This window comes from Procambarus clarkii, chromosome 2 (genome assembly GCF_040958095.1).
Source record: "Procambarus clarkii isolate CNS0578487 chromosome 2, FALCON_Pclarkii_2.0, whole genome shotgun sequence".
Taxonomy (NCBI): Eukaryota; Metazoa; Arthropoda; class Malacostraca; order Decapoda; family Cambaridae; genus Procambarus; species Procambarus clarkii.
The window spans coordinates 41,648,776-41,668,719 of NC_091151.1; the positions used below are offsets into that span (position 1 = coordinate 41,648,776).

Genomic DNA, 19,944 nt, shown 5'->3' on the forward strand with positions numbered 1-19,944 from the left:
GCAAGGGGAAAGTGAGACCGAGTGATATGCAGGAGGTGGTGGTGGTGGGGTGGGGAAGTGACGTCCTCCCTCCGGTAGGTAAGTAGGACAAGCAACCTTTCTTCCTCTGATTTTAGGTAAATACGAGATGACTGTCAGGTGAGGTGAGCACACAGTCAGTGTTGGCCGAGGGGAAATTCTCCGGTAACTGTGTATATATGCACGCGCACCCACCTGGCCGCTCCGTCAAGAACTCCATTTTCGAAAGTTAGTGCATAATAATTAGAAGTGGGTAATGTATATACATGTATATATATACATACATATACATAATATTATACTTATATTACATATAAGTATACTTATATTACATATATATATATATATATATATATATATATATATATATATATATATATACACACATGTATATATAATATATAAAATATAACCCGAAAACCCCTCACCCTTGAAGGATTCGAACCCAGACAGCTAGGGCTCTATGCATCCTAGCGTGGGCTTCTTGTGACAGGTTGGAGTTAATATTAACGTCCAAATTTATATTACACCCAATTGAAATCTGTCCGATTTAAATAAGATGTCCTCTCTCATGTGATGCCTTGTATCCTGCCTCAAATTCCCCGCACCCAGCCTTATTACTTTGCACTTGCTAGAGTCGAACTCTAGCAGCCACTTGAGATTATATTTTCGTTTTGCCCAGGTCCTCTTGTAGTTTCAGGCAGTCTTTCATTGTATTTATCATCATCATTTTTGCATCATCGGCGAGTATCAAGAGGAAAGAGACTATCCCCTTTTGGATAGGTCGTTCACATAGATTAGGAACAGGATGCGTCCCAGAACAGAGCCCTGTGGGACGACACTAGAAACACGCCACCACTCTTGAGGTTCCTCCAAGTGACATCATCAGGTCAAGGTCACCAACTATCCAAATGTCTAGGGTTGTTATAAGATACTCGTTTGACCATGTGGGTCACAAGGTACAGTTACATCATGACCACCACCTCGATATTCATGCTCCTCACCAAGCCCTTCAGGTAGGCCAACATGCTCCTCACCGAGCCCTTCAGGTAGGCCAACATGCTCCTCACCGAGCCCTTCAGGTAGGCCAACATGCTCCTCATCGAGCCCTTCAGGTAGGCCAACTGCATTAGTAATATCTTATTAAAAAAGCGTAACGTGTACAACCAAGCGTTTCTCTCTTACGTATTTTTGGCTTTAACCTTCTACTGGTTTTCTTTTACAAAAGATAGTAAAATAATTCATTTTTCGTAGTTGTAATTTTTTTTCTTACGTTTGAATGATCTTAACAATGTCTTTGGACCAACACACTTAATCTTCGTTTTATTATTCAACACTGGTTTCGTTGCGTGTAAATATTTATGCTTATTGATGTTTGTAAACGCACATTTTATTATATATATATATATATATATATATATATATATATATATATATATATATATATATATATATATATATATATATTATATTATATATATATATATATTTATTGATATTATATATATTATATATATATATATATATATATATATATATATATATATATATATATATATATATATTTATACATATATATTTATTGATATTATATATTTCCTTGGGGTGAGGTGGTACAGGACGTGATTGAGATGAACGAGTCGATGAAACAATGGATATTAATATGCTATTACATGCATGAACATATGTCGTCAATATACCTGAAGTACGTTGACGACATATTTATACAGGTACCTGATGCCCGACGGTTGCAGCAGCTGAAGATGGAGGCATTCCAGGAAAATTCGGTGTCAAGTTTCACTTACGGGATGGAGAGTGATCGGAAGCTGCCCTTTCCAGATGTAACAGCCGTGGAAAGGAATGGAGGTTTTCACAATGCAGTCTACACTAGGGAAACGAACATAGGAATATTCCTTAATGCTAAGAGTGTATTACCCAGTATTACCCAGACAGGTACAAGAGGAGTGTTGTCAACGCTTACGTCAACTCACAGCTCTGGTTGGAACCAGGTCGACGAGGAACTATGTAGAGTAAGGCAAGTCCTAGTCAACAATGGCTTCTCTAACGGTAATGTTGAAGACGTCATTAAAAGAAAGGTGACACGCCATGCTACCTCTGAAGAATCAACAGGAACTTCTTTTCCACGGCTTATAAAACGAAGGAAAGACTTCTAAAAGATATTATTGATAGGAACGTTATCCTCACAGACAACAATCAGAAGATACAATTAACAATTTCCTACAAAAACAAGAAGACGGCCAACTTGCTTATGAAGAACTCTCCAGACACCAAACAGGACGCCTTAAAAGAGATCAACGTCGTCTATGCCTTCACATGCCCACTTGGGGACTGTCAGTCCCAAAGATCACAGTATATAGGCAAGACAACAACGTCTCTCTAGACGATTAACAATGCACAAACCACAGGGCTCCATCAAGGAGCATATAACCTCCTCACACAACCAGACCATCACTAGAGACATCTCAACAAGCAACACTGAAATAATCGACATGTATAACGACAACAGGAGACTCGACATCAGCGAGGCCCTACACATCAACAAGTCAAGACCAGCAATCAACAGCCAGTTAACACAATTACATTCTACCCACTTCAAGACCCCGAACCATCACACAGAGACAGTAGAAACAAGAATATAAGCTGCTTAAGTTCATGCATGTAATGGCCTATTAATATCCATTATGTTTCATCCACTTGTTCATCTCAATCACCTACCTTGAGGTGCTTCCGGGGCTTAGCGTCCCCGCGGCCCGGTCGTCGATCAGGCCTCCTGGTTGCAGGACTGATCAACCAGGCTGTTGGACGCGGCTGCTCGCAGCCTGACGTATGAGTCACAGCCTGGTTGATCAGGTATCCTTTGGAGGTGCTTATCCAATTCTCTCTTGAACACTGTGAGGGGTCGGCCAGTTATGTCCCTTATGTGTAGTGGAAGCGTGTTGAACAGTCTCGGGCCTCTGATGTTGATAATTCTCTCTCAGAGTACCTGTTGCCTTCTATACCTATATATCACGTCCTATACCACCTCACCAAAAGCGATATATAATGTGTATATATGTGTGCGTGTGTGTGGTTTGTTTCCGAGATATTTCGACACCTTGACTTAATCTTGAGCCTATACTCAAGGTAAACCAAAAGATAATTACAACTATAGTTTACCTGTAAAACTCAGTTTCCTGGTATTGATTGTTGCAGCAGCAGCAGTTTGGAGAGTTAACGGCCCTCCCTTGCTATAGTGAGTTTATTTATATGATGTATTATTGTAGAGTCATGGTATTGCACTGCAGTTGCAAGGTAAAGTCCAGGGCGTGGAGGTGGCAACAGCTGACCGTTGCCTCCACAATGACGCAGCAAACACGTACACACTATGAAACATACTTATACGCACACGGCTTGTGTGTACACACTGTGAAACATACTAATACGCACACGGCTTGTGTGTACACACAGAAACACACTTATACGCACACGGCTTTTGTGTACATACTGTGAAACATACTAATACGCACACGGCTTGTGTGTACACACAGAAACACACTTATACGCACACGGCTTTTGTGTACATACTGTGAAACATACTAATACGCACACGGCTTGTGTGTACACACAGAAACACACTTATACGCACACGGCTTTTGTGTACACAGTGAGACACACACTAATACGCACACGGCTTGTGCGTACACACTGAGAAACATACTAATATACACATCCTTCACTGGAAGGATTACGGTTAATGTTTTTGTCCCTTATTTCCCTTGCCTGTTAGGGGGTGTGAGGGGACATGATCACGGTCACCTAGATACCTCCTCCAACCCAATCACAAACCCTAGGAGGAGTTGGTGTTGACTCGGGGACAATGACGTTGCCCGGTCTCCTCGTGATTTGCCACTCTATAAACAAAAAATCTAATCTCCTAACCTAATCAAAACTTATGAACCCAAGCAACCCATCTAACGTGTGGAGTCCGATGCATAGAAAACGTAGTTAGTTGCGAGTCGTTAATTTTCATAGTAGGCTGCATTTGTAACGTTGGTAACGTGACTCCTGTGTTGAAACAAATTAGATACACCCCCGGGCGCTTTGATAAGCCTGTTTTCTCAATTACCACTCCGTAAAAAATGCAACGGTTTTTGCCTAACCCGAAGCGTCAAAACCTGGGTTACCCCACGTAACCTATCGGAGGCTATAATTTATTTAGGCCCCGTGAAGCGTCTAATACTGCCGTGGTTTAAATTTCCCCAAAACCACCGCAATTCTCACGTTGGGGTCGATAGCGTAAACAAACTTAAGATATCCACTGAGAGGCCCAGGTCTAAGAGAAACTAAAACATGGGAAACTGGTAGTTACATCGTCTCCCAGAACTCAATATGAAAATATAAGTATTAGTAAAAAAAAAATAAAAAAAAAATCCTACCAAAATTTTTTTTTTTTGGTAGAAAAAATTGTTTTATTTTTTTATTTTTTTACTAAAAAAATAAAAGTAAAAAAGTAAAAGTAAAAAGTAAAAGTAAAAAAAAAAAAAAAAATTTCCTACCAAAAAAAAATTTTTTTTGGTAGTAAAAAATTGTTTTATTTTTTATTTTTTTTACTAACTTATATTTTCACATTGAGTCCTGGGAGACGATGTAAGTATTAGTAAAAAAAAAATAAAAAAAAAAATGTTTTCCTACCAAAAAAAATGTTTTTTTCCTAAATTGGCAGTAATACAAAAAAGTAATAAATAGCCGAGAACAAAAAGTACAAATTCTTGTTCCACTCCCTGGTGAAATAATCTCACTGTTTTCAATATATTACTCGCACTCACTTTTCTTAAAACAACAATAATCAACATTTCTGATATTCGCCAACTCAAGTTTTACTTTTGAACAAGCCGGTATTAGAACAATTAGAATTAGGTATTAGAATTAGGTATTAGAACAATTAGGTATTATATATCACTGCCTTTAGAGATTCTATACGATGCTCAGTTGTTCTGATCCTTGAGGCGTTTACAAAACTATGATGCTCCTAATTTGATTGTGATGGATTCGGATTATAAACCCAATATCATTGATGATCATCCCAATTCGTTGCTCAATTTTTACGTGTTGCGATTACTAATCTTCTTTATCTCAATAGCGAATCACTTGCAGGCTGCAGCCTCCTAACAAATAAATATCCAAATAAATAAATAAATTAAATAAATAAAATAAAATAAATAAATATATATACATAGAAAATAATATTCATTAATAATACCTAACAAAATTTAAACATTTAAACGTAACCTTAACCAATAAATGCCAACGAAATTTTAACGCATAAATATTTAAAACATGAAAATCGGGAGATAAAAACCGCGAAATGTCGCTGAAAAATGCCAATCACTGTTGCAAAACAAATGTACGAATCATCTCTTTTGTTTATAAGTACATCGTTAGTTTAGGGAAGCGTAACGTCAGCCCTTACCAGCTGTCATCAGCAGCTCAAACAGAAAGCTGTATACCGACAACTTCTCTCTCTTTCTGTCTCCTAAGCGGACTGACTACACGTTTTCCATTAATTTCTCTTCTCGCATGCCGGGATGTAGCCGTCAGCCGACATTAACCAAACATAAAAAAGCCAACTATGCAGCCACACACACACACACACACACACACACACACACACACAATACGAACAGAAAAGTAGGCTTCCCCCAAACAATATAGGCAGACAGGCAGAGCGATAATACAGAGAATCGGGTACACGCGCAGACACTATAATCTTTGTGTAAGGTGCCCTTCTGATAACCTCTTGGTGAGGTGCCCTTCTGATAACCTTTCCCTTGGCTATACAGGGCCGCTGACTGGGACCATCTCCACCCTTCTGATAACCTTTCCCTTGGCTATACAGGGCCGCTGACTGGGACCATCTCCACCCTTCTGATAACCTTTCCCTTGGCTATACAGGGCCGCTGACTGGGACCATCTCCACCCTTCTGATAACCTTTCCCTTGGCTATACAGGGCCGCTGACTGGGACCATCTCCACCCTTCTGATAACCTTTCCCTTGGCTATACAGGGCCGCTGACTGGGACCATCTCCATCGAGGGATACGCCTGGCCACTGTCTGGAGCTGGGGACCCTTACTGGCCCGAGGTCCAGATCGCCTTCCTGCCCTTCACCATCGGCAATGATTACGGCCTCATCACCGCCCACATTCTCGGCATCAACAGAGATGTATGTGTACTCCATCACCCCATAACCCTCTCCTCTTCCCCTTCTTATTCTTATTCTTCCCCTTCCTCCACCTTGTCTGTTGAGTTTCCTGCCATTAACTTGATCGTGATTTTTGCAATTCATGATTTTCTTATGTACTGACGGACCTTGTGAAAGTTATTTGCTTCATAAATAGGCGACACGAGTCTAAAATCATGGTTAAATTTTTTTAGTCAAATTGCACTGCACTAAGTTAAGTTTGGTTATATTTGGTTAATTTATTCATTAGGAAACTGGAGTGAAACGCGTTTTTATTTTGTTACGTAATGACTTGCAAAGTTAGTGACTTAAATATAATTTTTCAGCCAAGTATTTTTTTGTTTACAGTCAAGTAATTGTAATGCCTTCATGCAATTCTTATTAGAATAGTTTAATAATAATATATAAGATGAATTCTTGCACATTTGAAGCAGTTATAATAATTGTATTATCAGAAATTAACTTATATGCCCCTAAAATTATTCGTTTTCTGTTGGCCGTAATTATTTCAAACCGTATACTTAAATAATTTTTGGTATGCTATGACTAATGTAAACCGGCTATTCGTCACTTTTAGACTTTCATATCTAAAAACAACATGACACTTATCGTTTCTTATCTCTAAACAATCTATACGTTACTTTCCCTTATCCTACTACACAAATAATATATTTACACCATCTGCCTAGACTTTGAAACCAAAAATATCAACACAGTCTTTTTCTTCCTCCCGTACAGCTGTACCACAAGTATTTCCACAGTCTGAGTGGGCGGGAAGGCTTCTCCATAGGACCCTTCCTCACCAGACCCAAGAGTAAAGGCACAGTCACCCTCAGGTCCGCCGACCCGCTCGACCCGCCACTTATCGACACCAACTTCTTCGACCACCCCGACGACATGGCGGCGTTTGTCAGAGGTAAGGGATATGGGGCCCGGAAGTGTGTGAGATAAGAGTACGGTATATATGAGGAGAAAGCGCTAAATCAGTATGCCTATACATCACTTAGAAGGGAAATGAGGACGGAGTGAAGGAACGGTACTCAAAACCACCTGGACCTCGACGGGAGACACCTCCCGTCACGCAGGGTGCAGTCGCACCTCCACAGATCTCCAGTATCAGCTCTTGATACTGGTAATGGCTCAAAAGGGCCACCCCACTTACGGGTTATTCATGCCCGTGCCACCTTTGGGTGGCTTAATCTTCATCAATCAATCAATCAACCTGGACCTCTGAATGCATGATAAGAGCTGATGAGTTGGCTAAAGAATCTGCCTTTAAAGGAGAAATTGAGTATAACCTTGGAATGTCAATAAACAGTCTGAGAGCAATAAAAACACTAAGAACTTCAACAAAATCTTGAAGATCTGAGGCAAAGGTAAATCGACACCAGTAATTCTATCATATACTATCATGCAAGAGGAGCCACACATCTATTTATAATCCAATAAAATCAGCAGACTTCCAAATGTTACTACTGCTCGGCTTAGACTCTGTTACAAGTATCTCTGGGAATTCTCATTATCTATTAATGTAGACCTGACCAAATGTAAGTCAACAAAATTATTCGCACACCCTCCGTCACTGTGATGGAGAGCGAAAAAAAAAATACGTGAATTCAGAGACAAATCTATAACAAGTGTTAGAGATGTAAATATTTCATTCAAAATGATCTACTAGAAATCTTAGCCAAATATCCCCAGTTTGCTAACTGTAGGTAGTAACTAAGTGATTGTAACCTATCCACCGCTGCCCATTGGATGGGGGGCGGTGTGCAGGACAAACATATCAATTGTGACACTAGCTCTCCACATATGTCAGTTGCTTAAATTAGAAACTGTATTTGTGCCCGATCTCGTGCTCATTGTGGATGTGACGATGTGCACTGAATTTTGTAACTAGCTCATCAAGATTGTAACTTGCTTAGCTAAATGAACTGTGGGGTTCAGTCCCTGAGCCCATTATGTGCCTCTGTAACCCTTTCCACTACCGCCCACAAGATGGGTATGGGGTGCATAATAAATGAACTAAACTAAACCATCGGGGATCGAACTCCGACGCTGCAAAAAGTCCGGCCATCGTTGTACCAGCCAGTCCAAGTGTATGGATGGCAAGGAACTAAGTCATTGAGGATAGCTTATGGTGTGATAGTACAGTCCGTCCTCCTAAGGTTTCCCAGCGTCAACAAAACAAGCAAATTAAAGTGCCCTCTCCTAACCTACCAGAGGACCCAAAACAGAAAACGCGACAGTACGTCATTTGTGGGAGCCGATACCATTTTCAGGTACAGAACGACAATGTTTGTCCTTATGTAACGCATACGAGCGAAATGCAACGTTCTTTTTAAGGGGGACAGGTTGATCACACAGTAGGTCTTAAGAAGGCAGGTCTATATGAGGAAGTGATAGACAATGGAGGGAGAGGTTTAGTTGTGGATAGTCACATGGACATATGAGTCATTAGGCTATCAGCTGTGGAAGATTGTCCTCACGAGAAGAGGGAAGGTTATTTAGATATAAAAATTTCATCAAATAATACCCACTTGTAACTAACTGTTCCCGCAACATGCACACTCAATTAAAACTAACAATTTAGCTCATGCAATAAGTCATAAAAATGTCGAAATTGCTTGAACGACCAAAGAATAAACACTAATCCACGAATCTGGACACTAGATGTTATCCTTCACAGAGTAACAGTTTAAACAAATTTGCATAAATCTCCAACTTAATCAACCATTCTTCAACAGGGATGAAGTTCTCAATTCAAGTGGGGGAGTCACCAGCTCTGAAATACGACTTCGATGCCGTGTTCCACAACCAGGTGCTGCCGGGGTGCGAGTACGAGGTTCTCTACTCTGACAGGTACTGGGACTGCTACGCCAGAAGTCTCACGGGGACGACCTACCACCCTTCCTGCACCTGCAAGATGGGCCCCATCTCCGACCCCTACAGTGTCGTCGACGCCCAGCTCAGGTTAGTGAGTGTGTGAGTGTGAGAGAGAGAGAGAGAGAATCACTTTATATGGAGAAAGTTGTTAGTGCCAAAGAAGTTTCATCATCAGTTATCCACACTAATAGACATCAACGAATATATATGCATTATCATTACTAATTATCTGAGTAATTCACATATATTCATTATCAAGAAAACGGTTCACGTTCACATTGATTATATGTCTCCCCCCCCATCTCACCCTCCCACACACAGAACACAATTCTAACTGCAGGCATGTGAACAACTTAGCAATCGATGACTGTAATTTACTTATATCCCGTTCTGCTGTACAGAGTACGGAGTGTATCGGGTCTTCGCGTTATAGACGCGTCCGTCATGCCAGAGATCACATCAGGCAACATCAACGCTCCCGTCATCATGATCGCGGAGAAGGCCGCCGATATGATCAAGCTGGACTGGGGAGCCCCCGTCGTCCCGCTGGGATAATACCGAGCTAGGAAAGACGCGCATTTGTATGGGGGTTTAACATGTTCCACCGAGTTATACCGAGTCGTGTCGCCTGCTGTCGTGTTGAGAGGCGACGCGTTCAAGACACGATGTTTACTGGAGTGTTGCAAATGCTGGTCGGTTAATTCACCAGGATGCCATGCATGGTTGCCAATTGGTTCAGGTGAGGCCCAAACACACGGAACGTAAAACGCTTCCTACGAGGTGATCCGTCTTTACCAGAAAAGGAACTTTCACCTATCAACCACTTGTTTTTAAATGCTCCACCGATCTCTATTGAATGAGACGCCTCACAGAACACAGTCCGCTCTCTCGATCTGATTCTTGGTAAAAAATACAAGTTTTACCTAACCAGAAATGTACGAACCCAAGCAACCCACTTAACCAATTGAGACCAATGCATAGGAAAACGTTAATATTACGGGGCTTTAAGTTTGACTAATTCGTTACATTTTTTTTAGGAAATTTGACGATCCTGTAACAACAAATTGCGACGCATTAAGGTTCTTAAGACTCGCATGCGTGGTCTGAAAGCTGAACGCGGTGAATAGGTTCAGGAACTATTGTGGGATCAGATAAGTTGTTCTGCCACAAGCAATCGTCCATTGATCACCATGTCGGTGGCGTCGTGGTGGGGTTGCAGCACCGTCCTGCCATCCTAGTGACCCGGGTTCGAAGCGGCAAATTAAGCTTTCATTAACACTTGTGTGGAATACTGTTGTTGAACTCTAATCCAGTTTCACTCACCCTTGACTGACTGACTGACTGATTCAGTGAAGTGAGCTGAAACTATATTTATTTTTATATACTAAACAATTGGAGAATATTCTCAGGAACAAGTACATTAGTTAAGTCTTTTAAACTTGCTTTCGATAGACTTATCGCTAGTGCAAAGTTACCAGACTTATCTCAAAGTTTTTTAAGTGATGTGCTGAAAACTTGGAAAATTGTTCATCTCTAAATATTGACAAACGTTCGTATCTACAGCAACGTTTTGTTTGAACGTGGAAGATGCTAAATGGTTCCAACCGTTGCATCAAAACTGAAAAAAAACATGAGATTCTTTGTATACAGCAAAACATTTAGAGGAGCTCTGATATAATGCAGGAACGTGGGATATGATAAGATACAGCCACGTTCACCAAACGTGGAGGAAACAAGATACAATCATGCGCATTAAACGTGGAAAATACAACCATACGCAAAAAAAATGGGAAAATACAACCATAAAACGTGGGAGATACAAACGTGGATACGATACAAACACCTGCTTATGATGTGAACCCCTAACTCAAGTTACAGGTCTGTCATCCTAGTATACAGGAGTGTGATGAGGCTACGCTCAAGAACTAGTCTCTTGGTTGTGCCAGGGTTTGTTTTCAAAACAATTGTCATGTTATTTTGAAGCCATATTAATTTCTGAGCTACGGCTCAATAATTTTATTAGGATTTGTAATGCACCGATTACAAAAAATGCATCGCAGTTTTATTACTATCATTATTATTATTTATTATAAACTTTCAAGAGGAGTCGGACTGCATTTATTATGCTTGATTGTACAGCTACCGCAGTCATCCTATGGCCAAATATTTGTTCCACTGCGGTAAATGTACGCACCTAGATTCATTTTCATATGGTACAAAGATGAATTAAAATTCTGCATGTATACAGTTCTTCCATAAAATGCTCAAGTCTGCATGTATTTAATTCTGAATGCCTCTAAGAAAACTTTTTTGTTCCTTTGTGTAATTAAAAATACTAAACATGTTGCTCTTAACACAAATGCTGTACAAATTCCCTGTATTTAAAAGTAATAATGTTGATATGACAAATATGCACAAGCATGTATGTAAATAAAAATTACTAGACACGTCTGTCAAAACTATTGACAAGATTAATATCATTTATTACTGACGACGTGTGTATTTAATTGTTTAGTATGATGATATACAAATCTAGCATCGTCTAGAACTGAAGACGTGTCCAGAGAGGCCTGGAACGCATGTCGTGTATCTAGTATAATCTAGAACTTAATAACTCATGGATCTATATTTATATGTCTTGTCCTATCCTAGTGTGCCGAGTGTTCCCCCCCCCCCCCCTAATGTCCGGGGGGAAATACATTGTTGTATATTGTATAAATATGAGTGTGTGTATGCAATTGATCCACATTGAATATAACAGATTCGACTAGATGCTTTCGGTCAAAGTATATGACCATTGCTACAGGCAAAATGCGGCATGTGGCAGCATTAATCTTTGACAGTAGTCATGTAATGTGACTGAAAGCGCTCAGTCGATTTAATTTTCAACGTGGATTACGTGCGCTTATTGAGATCGGTGTCTTTGATCTTTATTTGCTTTGAGTGTGTATATATATTATAATAATAAACTTATTCATGGCGTAAAACATGTTTAATATCCTGACAAAGTTATAGTTCTTTGGCTTTATAAATGTTAAATTACAAGAGTGAATATGTATTAAATTGCAGATAATATACCTCAAACATGTCTTATTGAGATAGAATACTGAACAAGATTTGATAACTATTACAAATCAAACCTAATACGTCAGTTCACACGACAGCCTAATACGCCAGGCCACAATGGCAGCCTAATACGCCAGGCCACAATGGCAGCCTAATACGCCAGGCCACAATGGCAGCCTAATACGCTAGGCCACAATGGCAGCCTAATACGCCAGGCCACACGACAGCCTAATACGCCAGGCCACAATGGCAGCCTAATACGCTAGGCCACACGACAGCCTAATACGCCAGGCCACACGACAGCCTAATACGCCAGGCCACACGACAGCCTAATACGCCAGGCCACACGACAGCCTAATACGCCAGGCCACATGACAGCCTAATACGCCAGCCACACGGTAGACTAATACGCCAGTCCACTAAGTATGTGGAATAATTAGAATTCCAGGTACATAAACAAAATTCATCCACGGTGCAACCACGTGGTTATTACACAAGTCAGTCACCCTGCCCCCCCCCCTCAAAAAAAAAAAAAACGTTGACGCAACATATGACGTCATATACATTTGACGCATTTTGAGTGTTCAGATCACATTAAAATATCCTAACACACACTTAAGAAATAAATTAAAATCATTAAATCAACAATAAATTGGGGTGGGTTTGATTAGTTGCGTTACGAATTTAATTTAATTGCGATCGTCAGGCAAAGTTCTTTTCTATTGCATTTTCAATGCCAGTGATAAATGTTTGGATGAGATAGGCATTTGTTGCAAGTTCTGTACTCGCCTAGTTGTGCTTGCGGGGGTTGAGCTCTTGCTCTTTGGTCCCGCCTCTCAACCGTCAATCAACTGATGTACAGATTCCTGAGCCTACTGGGTTCTGTCATATCTACATTTGAAACTGTATGGAGTCAGCCTCCACCACATCACTGCCTAATGCATTCCATCCATTAACTACTCTGACACTGAAAAAGTTCTTTCTAACGTTCCTGTGGCTCATGTGGGTACTCAGTTTCCACCTGTGTCCCCCACCCGTGCAATCTGGTACAGTATATCTGATGTGTATACTTTTGTGTAATGGGTACCAGAGCAATTTCCACACTATGTCTCTTGTGTATACTTTCGGGGGTATAGTTAAATACTTTACATGTAAAGTATTAAGATGGACGTGGTAGGTCCACCTACCTCGTTTACGGAGCTATTCATTGATCCAAACCCGATGAGGTGATGAGTAGTCTAGAAAATAGGGCTGTACCTGTAATACTCAGTTCTCAAAAACACGCCTATCCGTCGATAAAGGAAATTATATGAATAGTTTTCAAACCAGGAGAATTTTTCTTACCTTGGTTGAGCGGTGGTACTCGAGTGGCGTGGGGACGGCCTCCTCCATTCCTTCTAGATGTCGCTTTCCATCTGTTTCTGCCCAGGAAAATACCGTCTTTATCATCCACAGAGGGCGGAAGACCATCAGCATCAACATGCGTGCCATGTTAAGGTGGTTTCTCGGAATCCTCGGCGATATCGTGGGTTTCAGTGGGAGAGACACGCGGCACGTCCCTGCAGTCTTCACGCCATGATGCACTCCGTTCCCTGCCCGACCCTTTTCCAGGGCTGACGACTATAATTTTAGTTTTACATCCAAAATAGACTTTAACAGCATCTAAAATTATCTATATCAGATATGCATCTGAAAAAATATATTACGTATTACTGATCTTCCAGTGCAGTTCATGAAAATATAAATAATATTGAAATTTATTGATGACCAAACCTCACACTAGAAAGTGGAGACGACTGGGGGGGGGGGAGGTAGAAATAGCCTAAGTTACTCTATCCCTTTGAGATGTATTTCTTTCTTGTCTCAATGAACATACTTGAACGTGGAGTAATTACTACAAAATATCATACCATTATCACACATCAAAACAATTTGATATGGTACACTACTTATTTCTATAGTTATCAATAAGTTGACACTAATACATAATGTTCTAAGGTGTGGGCGTGCGGTATACTACATAATTTACACTCATCTTTTTCACCGACATCAACACCGTATTGCCAGATATATTTGTATCCTAATCTTAATCTTCATCGTCTTCAACTTCATCTTTAGAACTATAGATAGGTCTGTTTGAGAAGAAACTTTCAAGATAATTATTATTATCTGCTTTGTAGATAATTGTATCGATGTCATTGAACACCTTGGATAAATCTTCGTAAACTACAACATTTCTTTAATCTGATAAACTGAATTTGACCATCAAAATGGCATTCAGCAATTATAATTTTATTTTATTTCTCATTTTAGATTTGATGCAATTCATCGAGCTGAATACTCTATTTCAGCATTTGGATGTGGTAATATCAATATAGAGATGACAAATTTGCTAATTTCTTCAAATGGATTTGAACCGGAGGCATCTTTAAGGCATCTTTAAGGCATCTTTAAATTGAAGAACAGAATTCTTTCCTGGAGTATGTATATTTATTTTATTATTCCAACTAAATCCTCCGTAAATAGGTTCCTATACAAGTTAGTCAGCTTGACATTGCATCCTAGGGAGGGTCTGTAGTTCTTCCTTGGTGGAGGGAGGATGGGGGGGGGGGGGGGAAGAGACCGTGATACAAGCCTAACATGTGTATATACACTGGTTGCCGGTCCCTCGATAATGTGAATTACTGCAACACTACCAACTGGTAAATACAGTATGTAGTGACTTCAAAAGTACGATTGAGGTTATAACATACTACAAGCGAACCATGCAAAATGCTTTTCGGCCCATGCCTACAACTTCTACATGAACTATTCTCAAAAGGATATTATATATCCAACTAGCAAAGACTTTGCAGCCAAATGGAAAACATATCATGCCTTTCAAATGGTTAGTCCCCGTTATCTAACCAATTGCCTTCCCGTGAGAAAAGTGGTAACACTCGCCTGGCGTTTCGCGAGCGCTTTGGCCTGGGTTCGTATCTTGGCCGGGGAGGATTTACTGGGCGCCAATCCTTAACTGTAGCTTCTGTTCACCCAGCAGTGAGTGGGTAACTGGTTGATAAACGATTTGGCGAGTCGTATTCCGGGGGAAAATTAGGATTAAATACTTGCTATGCTACGCTATGCGTGCTAGTGGTTGTACAAGAATGTAAGAACTCTTGTATAAAAAAAAAATACCGTGGAACTATAAAAAAAGGCCTGGAAAACTAGGAAAAACTCTAGTGATAAAGAAATATATACTGCATAACAATAACCAGACTAAGATTGGAACACAAAAATCACAATCACAATCCTTAATCCTAAAATCACAAAAAAGATCACAAAATACATGGAATAACAGCGTCTCCATAACTCCGGACAACATGGTTTCAGAACAGGGCGCTCTTGCCTGTCGCAGTTGCTGGACCACTATGATATGGCATTAGATGCCATGGAAGACAAACAAAACGCTGATGTAATTTACACAGATTTCGCAAAAGCTTTTGATAAATGTGACCATGGTGTTATTGCACATAAAATGCGTTCAAAAAGAATTACCGGAAAAATAGGCTGATGGATCTACAATTTCCTGACCAACAGAACCCAATGTGAAATAGTCAACAAAATAAAATCCAGCCCATCAACCGTGAAGAGCTCAGGACCTAGATTCAGGAAGCTCTGTGTATTTCTTCGTAAGTGGGTTTGCTACGAAGGTTCCTAAGTGCGCCCTAAGAAGATGCTTAGGTGCGATTCAATAAGGTATACTTAGGAAGAAAATTGTTGGTTCACCTGCGTGCCGATAGAGGTCACTACTGTGTTTCGTTTGGCCAATCAGAGAGCAGCAACATTCTTCATATTGAAGATTTAGCGCTGGCTTATAGGAGCTCTACTGCCTCCTATTTACGTCGAATTTTCTTATAAAATTAGTATATTTCGAAGTAAAACAATGTTTTTTCAACTTCTACAGCCAGCACCGACATTGTAGTAAACAAATATGTTACATTTGTTGTTTACCTACGTAATTCTAAGAGATACTGTGTAGCTGTCCTTGTTGCTCGGAAGATGCGCCGACAATTATTGTATATATTTACTGAATTTACCCAATGGCCACTAACTATCTAGTGACCTCGAAGAGGACAAAGCCGGCGGCTTGTTAAAGGGCCCGCCAATTGAATTAATGTTATTTTTTAGCTGGAATTTGGCATTTACGGCTTCAGCGGGTAGGCGGTTCCATGGGTTTATAGCCCTCTTGGTGGAAAAAAAACATCTGTTTTCAGTCCTACTTGAGAGGACATACTCTCCAACACTATATCTGTGATTGTCCTGTTATCAGTGACTTCATACCAAAGGGTATGAGGTACTTTGAGCTCTGTAATTACTTCATACACTCATGAATATTGGAAGATATTCTTGTGCTGCACCCAGATTTTGCCAGTGGAGGCTAATAGATCAGCATTAAGTATTTTGTTCTCTCCTAATTCCATGTATGACTGGCCATCCTGTGAGGTGAGGATGTTGGGTGAGCTTGTAGCTGGTTTTTGATCTACACTGTGTGGTCCTTTATACAGAATAGGGAAGCAGCACATTGCTGTGTATACCTAAACATGTTTAAAAATACATGTTTGAGAGGAGTTTTGTAGAAACTGATAAGAGTAATTATAATATAATGTTTCCATGATTCAGTGCTTACCTCTTGTGAAAATTGCTTAGAGTTGTTTAGTCAGAGTTGTTTTGTTTTTTGTATTGAGGCTGGTATTTTCTAAATTGATTCCATGTACAGTATGTCTAACCATCCTGTGAGATGGGAGTATTAGATAAACTTATAGCTAGTTTTTTATCTACACTGTAATATTCCATATAGAATAGGGTAGCAGCACATTGCTGTGTATACCTAATCTTCTTAATAAAAAAAATCAGTAATAAAAATTTTAAATTATAGTTTGTATTATTACAAATACAGTACTGTATTATCCTTATTAAATCATGTTGACCATGGATCATTAAGATCTCATGTTGATATGTAATCCAAGTCATATTCTTTTGAACTGCTAATCCATGCTAATCATTCATTAAATTGTGCATTATGTCTTAATTTTTCACTTCCTTGGATATACTGTACAGTACAAAAAGATAGGATAAAAATAAACCAGTAATATTTCTTTCATAATATTTTTCATTTAAATAACTGCATCAATATTTTTACAGCTGACAGGATTTGTTTTCCCATACAGGTGCATTATTTGTTAAAAAAAATTTGGTTTATTGTTACACACAATGGTGCTACATAGCCTTCCCAGCTTGGTGCCTTCTTTTAATACTTACTGATTAAAAAATAAATAATAAATGCATTTTATTCAGGAAAAGTACATACAGTTGATTTACAAACATAATGTTGGATTTATAGGCAGAGCTAGTACATACAATACCTAAAGCCACTAATACTCATAGCATTTCGGGCAAGGTGTGGGGGGAAAAAAACAGACTAAAACTTAAAGCAATAGATTAGGTATAAATTGTGTTGAAAGAAGGAATAAAAAATACAAAAAGGGGGTCAACATAGCATAAATCAGCAATTGCACATGTTGGTGAACAGCGTTGTTTAAAAAATAGCAAGACATGGGTTGACATTTAGGAGGTAAGTTAGGTTACATGGAGTTAATTAGGCAGTACTTGGTTTAACTCTTAAACTGGTTGAGAGAGGTACAGCCTTTGACATGATTCGGGAGGTCATTCCACATTCTGGGTCCCTTGATTTGTAGAGCACTTCTAGTTTGGTTACACACAGCCAAATTGAGTAACAGGAAGAGGTCTTTGACACAAATTTGTTCCATGCTAAATGTAGAGGAATCAGCCGAGTATTCCTCAAATAAAATAAGTTGCCTCAGCTTATAAGGTAAATAAAATAAGCATTTCTCAAATAAGTAGCTGCCTCACCTCACTGCCTTACTGCTACATAGCCTTCCCGGCATGGTGCCTTCTTTTGATAATTACTTGTTCCACACCCAAATTGTATAACAGGAAGAGGTCTTGGACCCCTACTTCCCTCTCTCTTTTTTAGTAGTCTATATAGTCATAATTATAGCTTTAAGTATTCAATGAATAAAGTTTTTGACATTTTTACCCTTTTCCTTACCTAACATCATTTGTGCAGCATATTTTTATTTTATGTCTCACCCAGATTTAATTTCAAAATAAAACCAAACTAAATAAATTAGAAATGGGTATGTATAGCTAATGTACACCCTTACTACTAGGTGAACAGGGGCATTTGGTGATAGTAAATGATCCCATCAGGCAGGGCTCATCACCTTCTCTCATATTTCATGTTCACCAGTGTTTATTTACTTAATAACTACTGGTATAATATCTTGCTATTATAAAACTAATTCTACTATCATCAAACACATATTTACTTCAAGTTTCAAGCAGAGAATGCATATATAACTAACACGAAGGACTCCTCTCCACTAGATTCACCAGCTATAATATTTTGGTCATGTTCCAATATCATAAATCGATCCCAGTGTTATGTAGTAGAGAAAAAATGACATATCCAGTTTACGTAAAGCTACGAGTGGTCGAAACCACACTTAAATCCCGGAATGAACTTACGAAGATTTTTCCACTTAGGGTAGTTAATTGAATACGGACGTAGCCGCCACGAAGGAGCTAAGACGGAAAACGCTCTTAGCTAAGAGGAAAAACCTTCGTAAGTACCTTCCTGAATCCGGCCCCGAATCCGGCCCTTGGGCGGTCGGGGATTGAACGCCAACCTGCATGAAGCAAGACCGTCGCTTTACCGTCCAGCCCAACTGGTTGGGGAAAGGGGGACGCAACGATGGGTAGGGTGAGAGGGAGGGAGAGGGAGGGGGGATGCAACAAGGGGCAGGGGAGGGAGAGGGAGGGGGGATGCAACAAGGGGCAGGGGAGGGAGAGGGAGAGGGGATGCAACAAGGGGCAGGGGAGGGAGAGGGAGAGGGGATGCAACAAGGGGCAGGGGAGGGAGTGGGAGGGGGGATGCAACAAGGGGCAGGGGAGAGGGAGGGAGGGGGGATGCAACAAGGGGCAGGGGAGAGGGAGGGAGGGGGGATGCAACAAGGGGCAGGGGAGAGGGAGGGAGGGGGGATGCAACAAGGGGCAGGGGAGAGGGAGGGAGGGGGGATGCAACAAGGGGCAGGGGAGAGGGAGGGAGGGGGGATGCAACAAGGGGCAGGGGAGAGGGAGGGAGGGGGGATGTAACAAGGGGCAGGGGAGAGGGAGGGAGGGGGGATGCAACAAGGGGCTGGGGAGAGGGAGGGAGGGGGGATGCAACAAGGGGCAGGGGAGAGGGAGGGAGGGGGGATGCAACAAGGGGTAGGGGAGAGGGAGGGGGGATGCAACAAGGGGCAGGGGAGAGGGAGGGAGGGGGGATGCAACAAGGGGCAGGGGAGAGGGAGGGAGGGGGGATGCAACAAGGGGCAGGGGAGAGGGAGGGGGGATGCAACAAGGGGCAGGGGAGAGGGAGGGGGGATGCAACAAGGGGCAGGGGAGAGGGAGGGGGGATACAACAAGGGGCAGGGAGGGATCTTCCACATACAACTAACCTTCAAGAGACGAGCCTGGAAGTGAATACCAAAAGTGAGGCAAAACCACACTGAAGTGTTTTTCGGCTCATCGTCCCTTTTATAACCAGCAGCCAACCAGACCCGGTCGCTGATTGGTTGCCATTCACCCTAACCCTCGCCCCATTGGTTAACATTTTGCGAGTCTGAAGCA

General features: G+C 40.8%; 2 protein-coding genes across 4 annotated transcripts in view; one reads left to right on the forward strand and one right to left on the reverse strand.

Annotated features, from left to right (window-relative positions):
- LOC123762291 (glucose dehydrogenase [FAD, quinone]) overlaps positions 1 to 10,931 on the forward strand; it is a 57,675-nt gene extending 46,744 nt beyond the window's left edge. Inside the window, exons 10-13 of the mRNA XM_045748720.2 lie at positions 6,083 to 6,240; positions 6,997 to 7,174; positions 9,006 to 9,231; positions 9,546 to 10,931. Of these exons, the coding sequence (XP_045604676.2) occupies positions 6,083 to 6,240; positions 6,997 to 7,174; positions 9,006 to 9,231; positions 9,546 to 9,699 (716 nt within the window). The 3' untranslated portion in view covers positions 9,700 to 10,931. The remainder of the gene's footprint in view (positions 1 to 6,082; positions 6,241 to 6,996; positions 7,175 to 9,005; positions 9,232 to 9,545) is intronic.
- Positions 1 to 19,812, reverse strand: part of LOC123762457 (glucose dehydrogenase [FAD, quinone]) — a 134,833-nt gene extending 115,021 nt beyond the window's left edge. For 2 of the 3 annotated variants that reach the window (XM_069324884.1, XM_069324893.1), the window contains exons 1-2: positions 19,773 to 19,812; positions 13,555 to 13,823 (exon numbers count right to left, since the gene is read on the reverse strand). The gene's annotated coding sequence lies outside the window, so the exon portion shown is untranslated. Of the gene's footprint in view, positions 1 to 13,554; positions 13,894 to 19,772 lie in introns of those variants that run through there. The other variant, XM_045748969.2, reaches the window with a different exon arrangement.
- Positions 19,813 to 19,944: the final 132 nt, after the last annotated feature.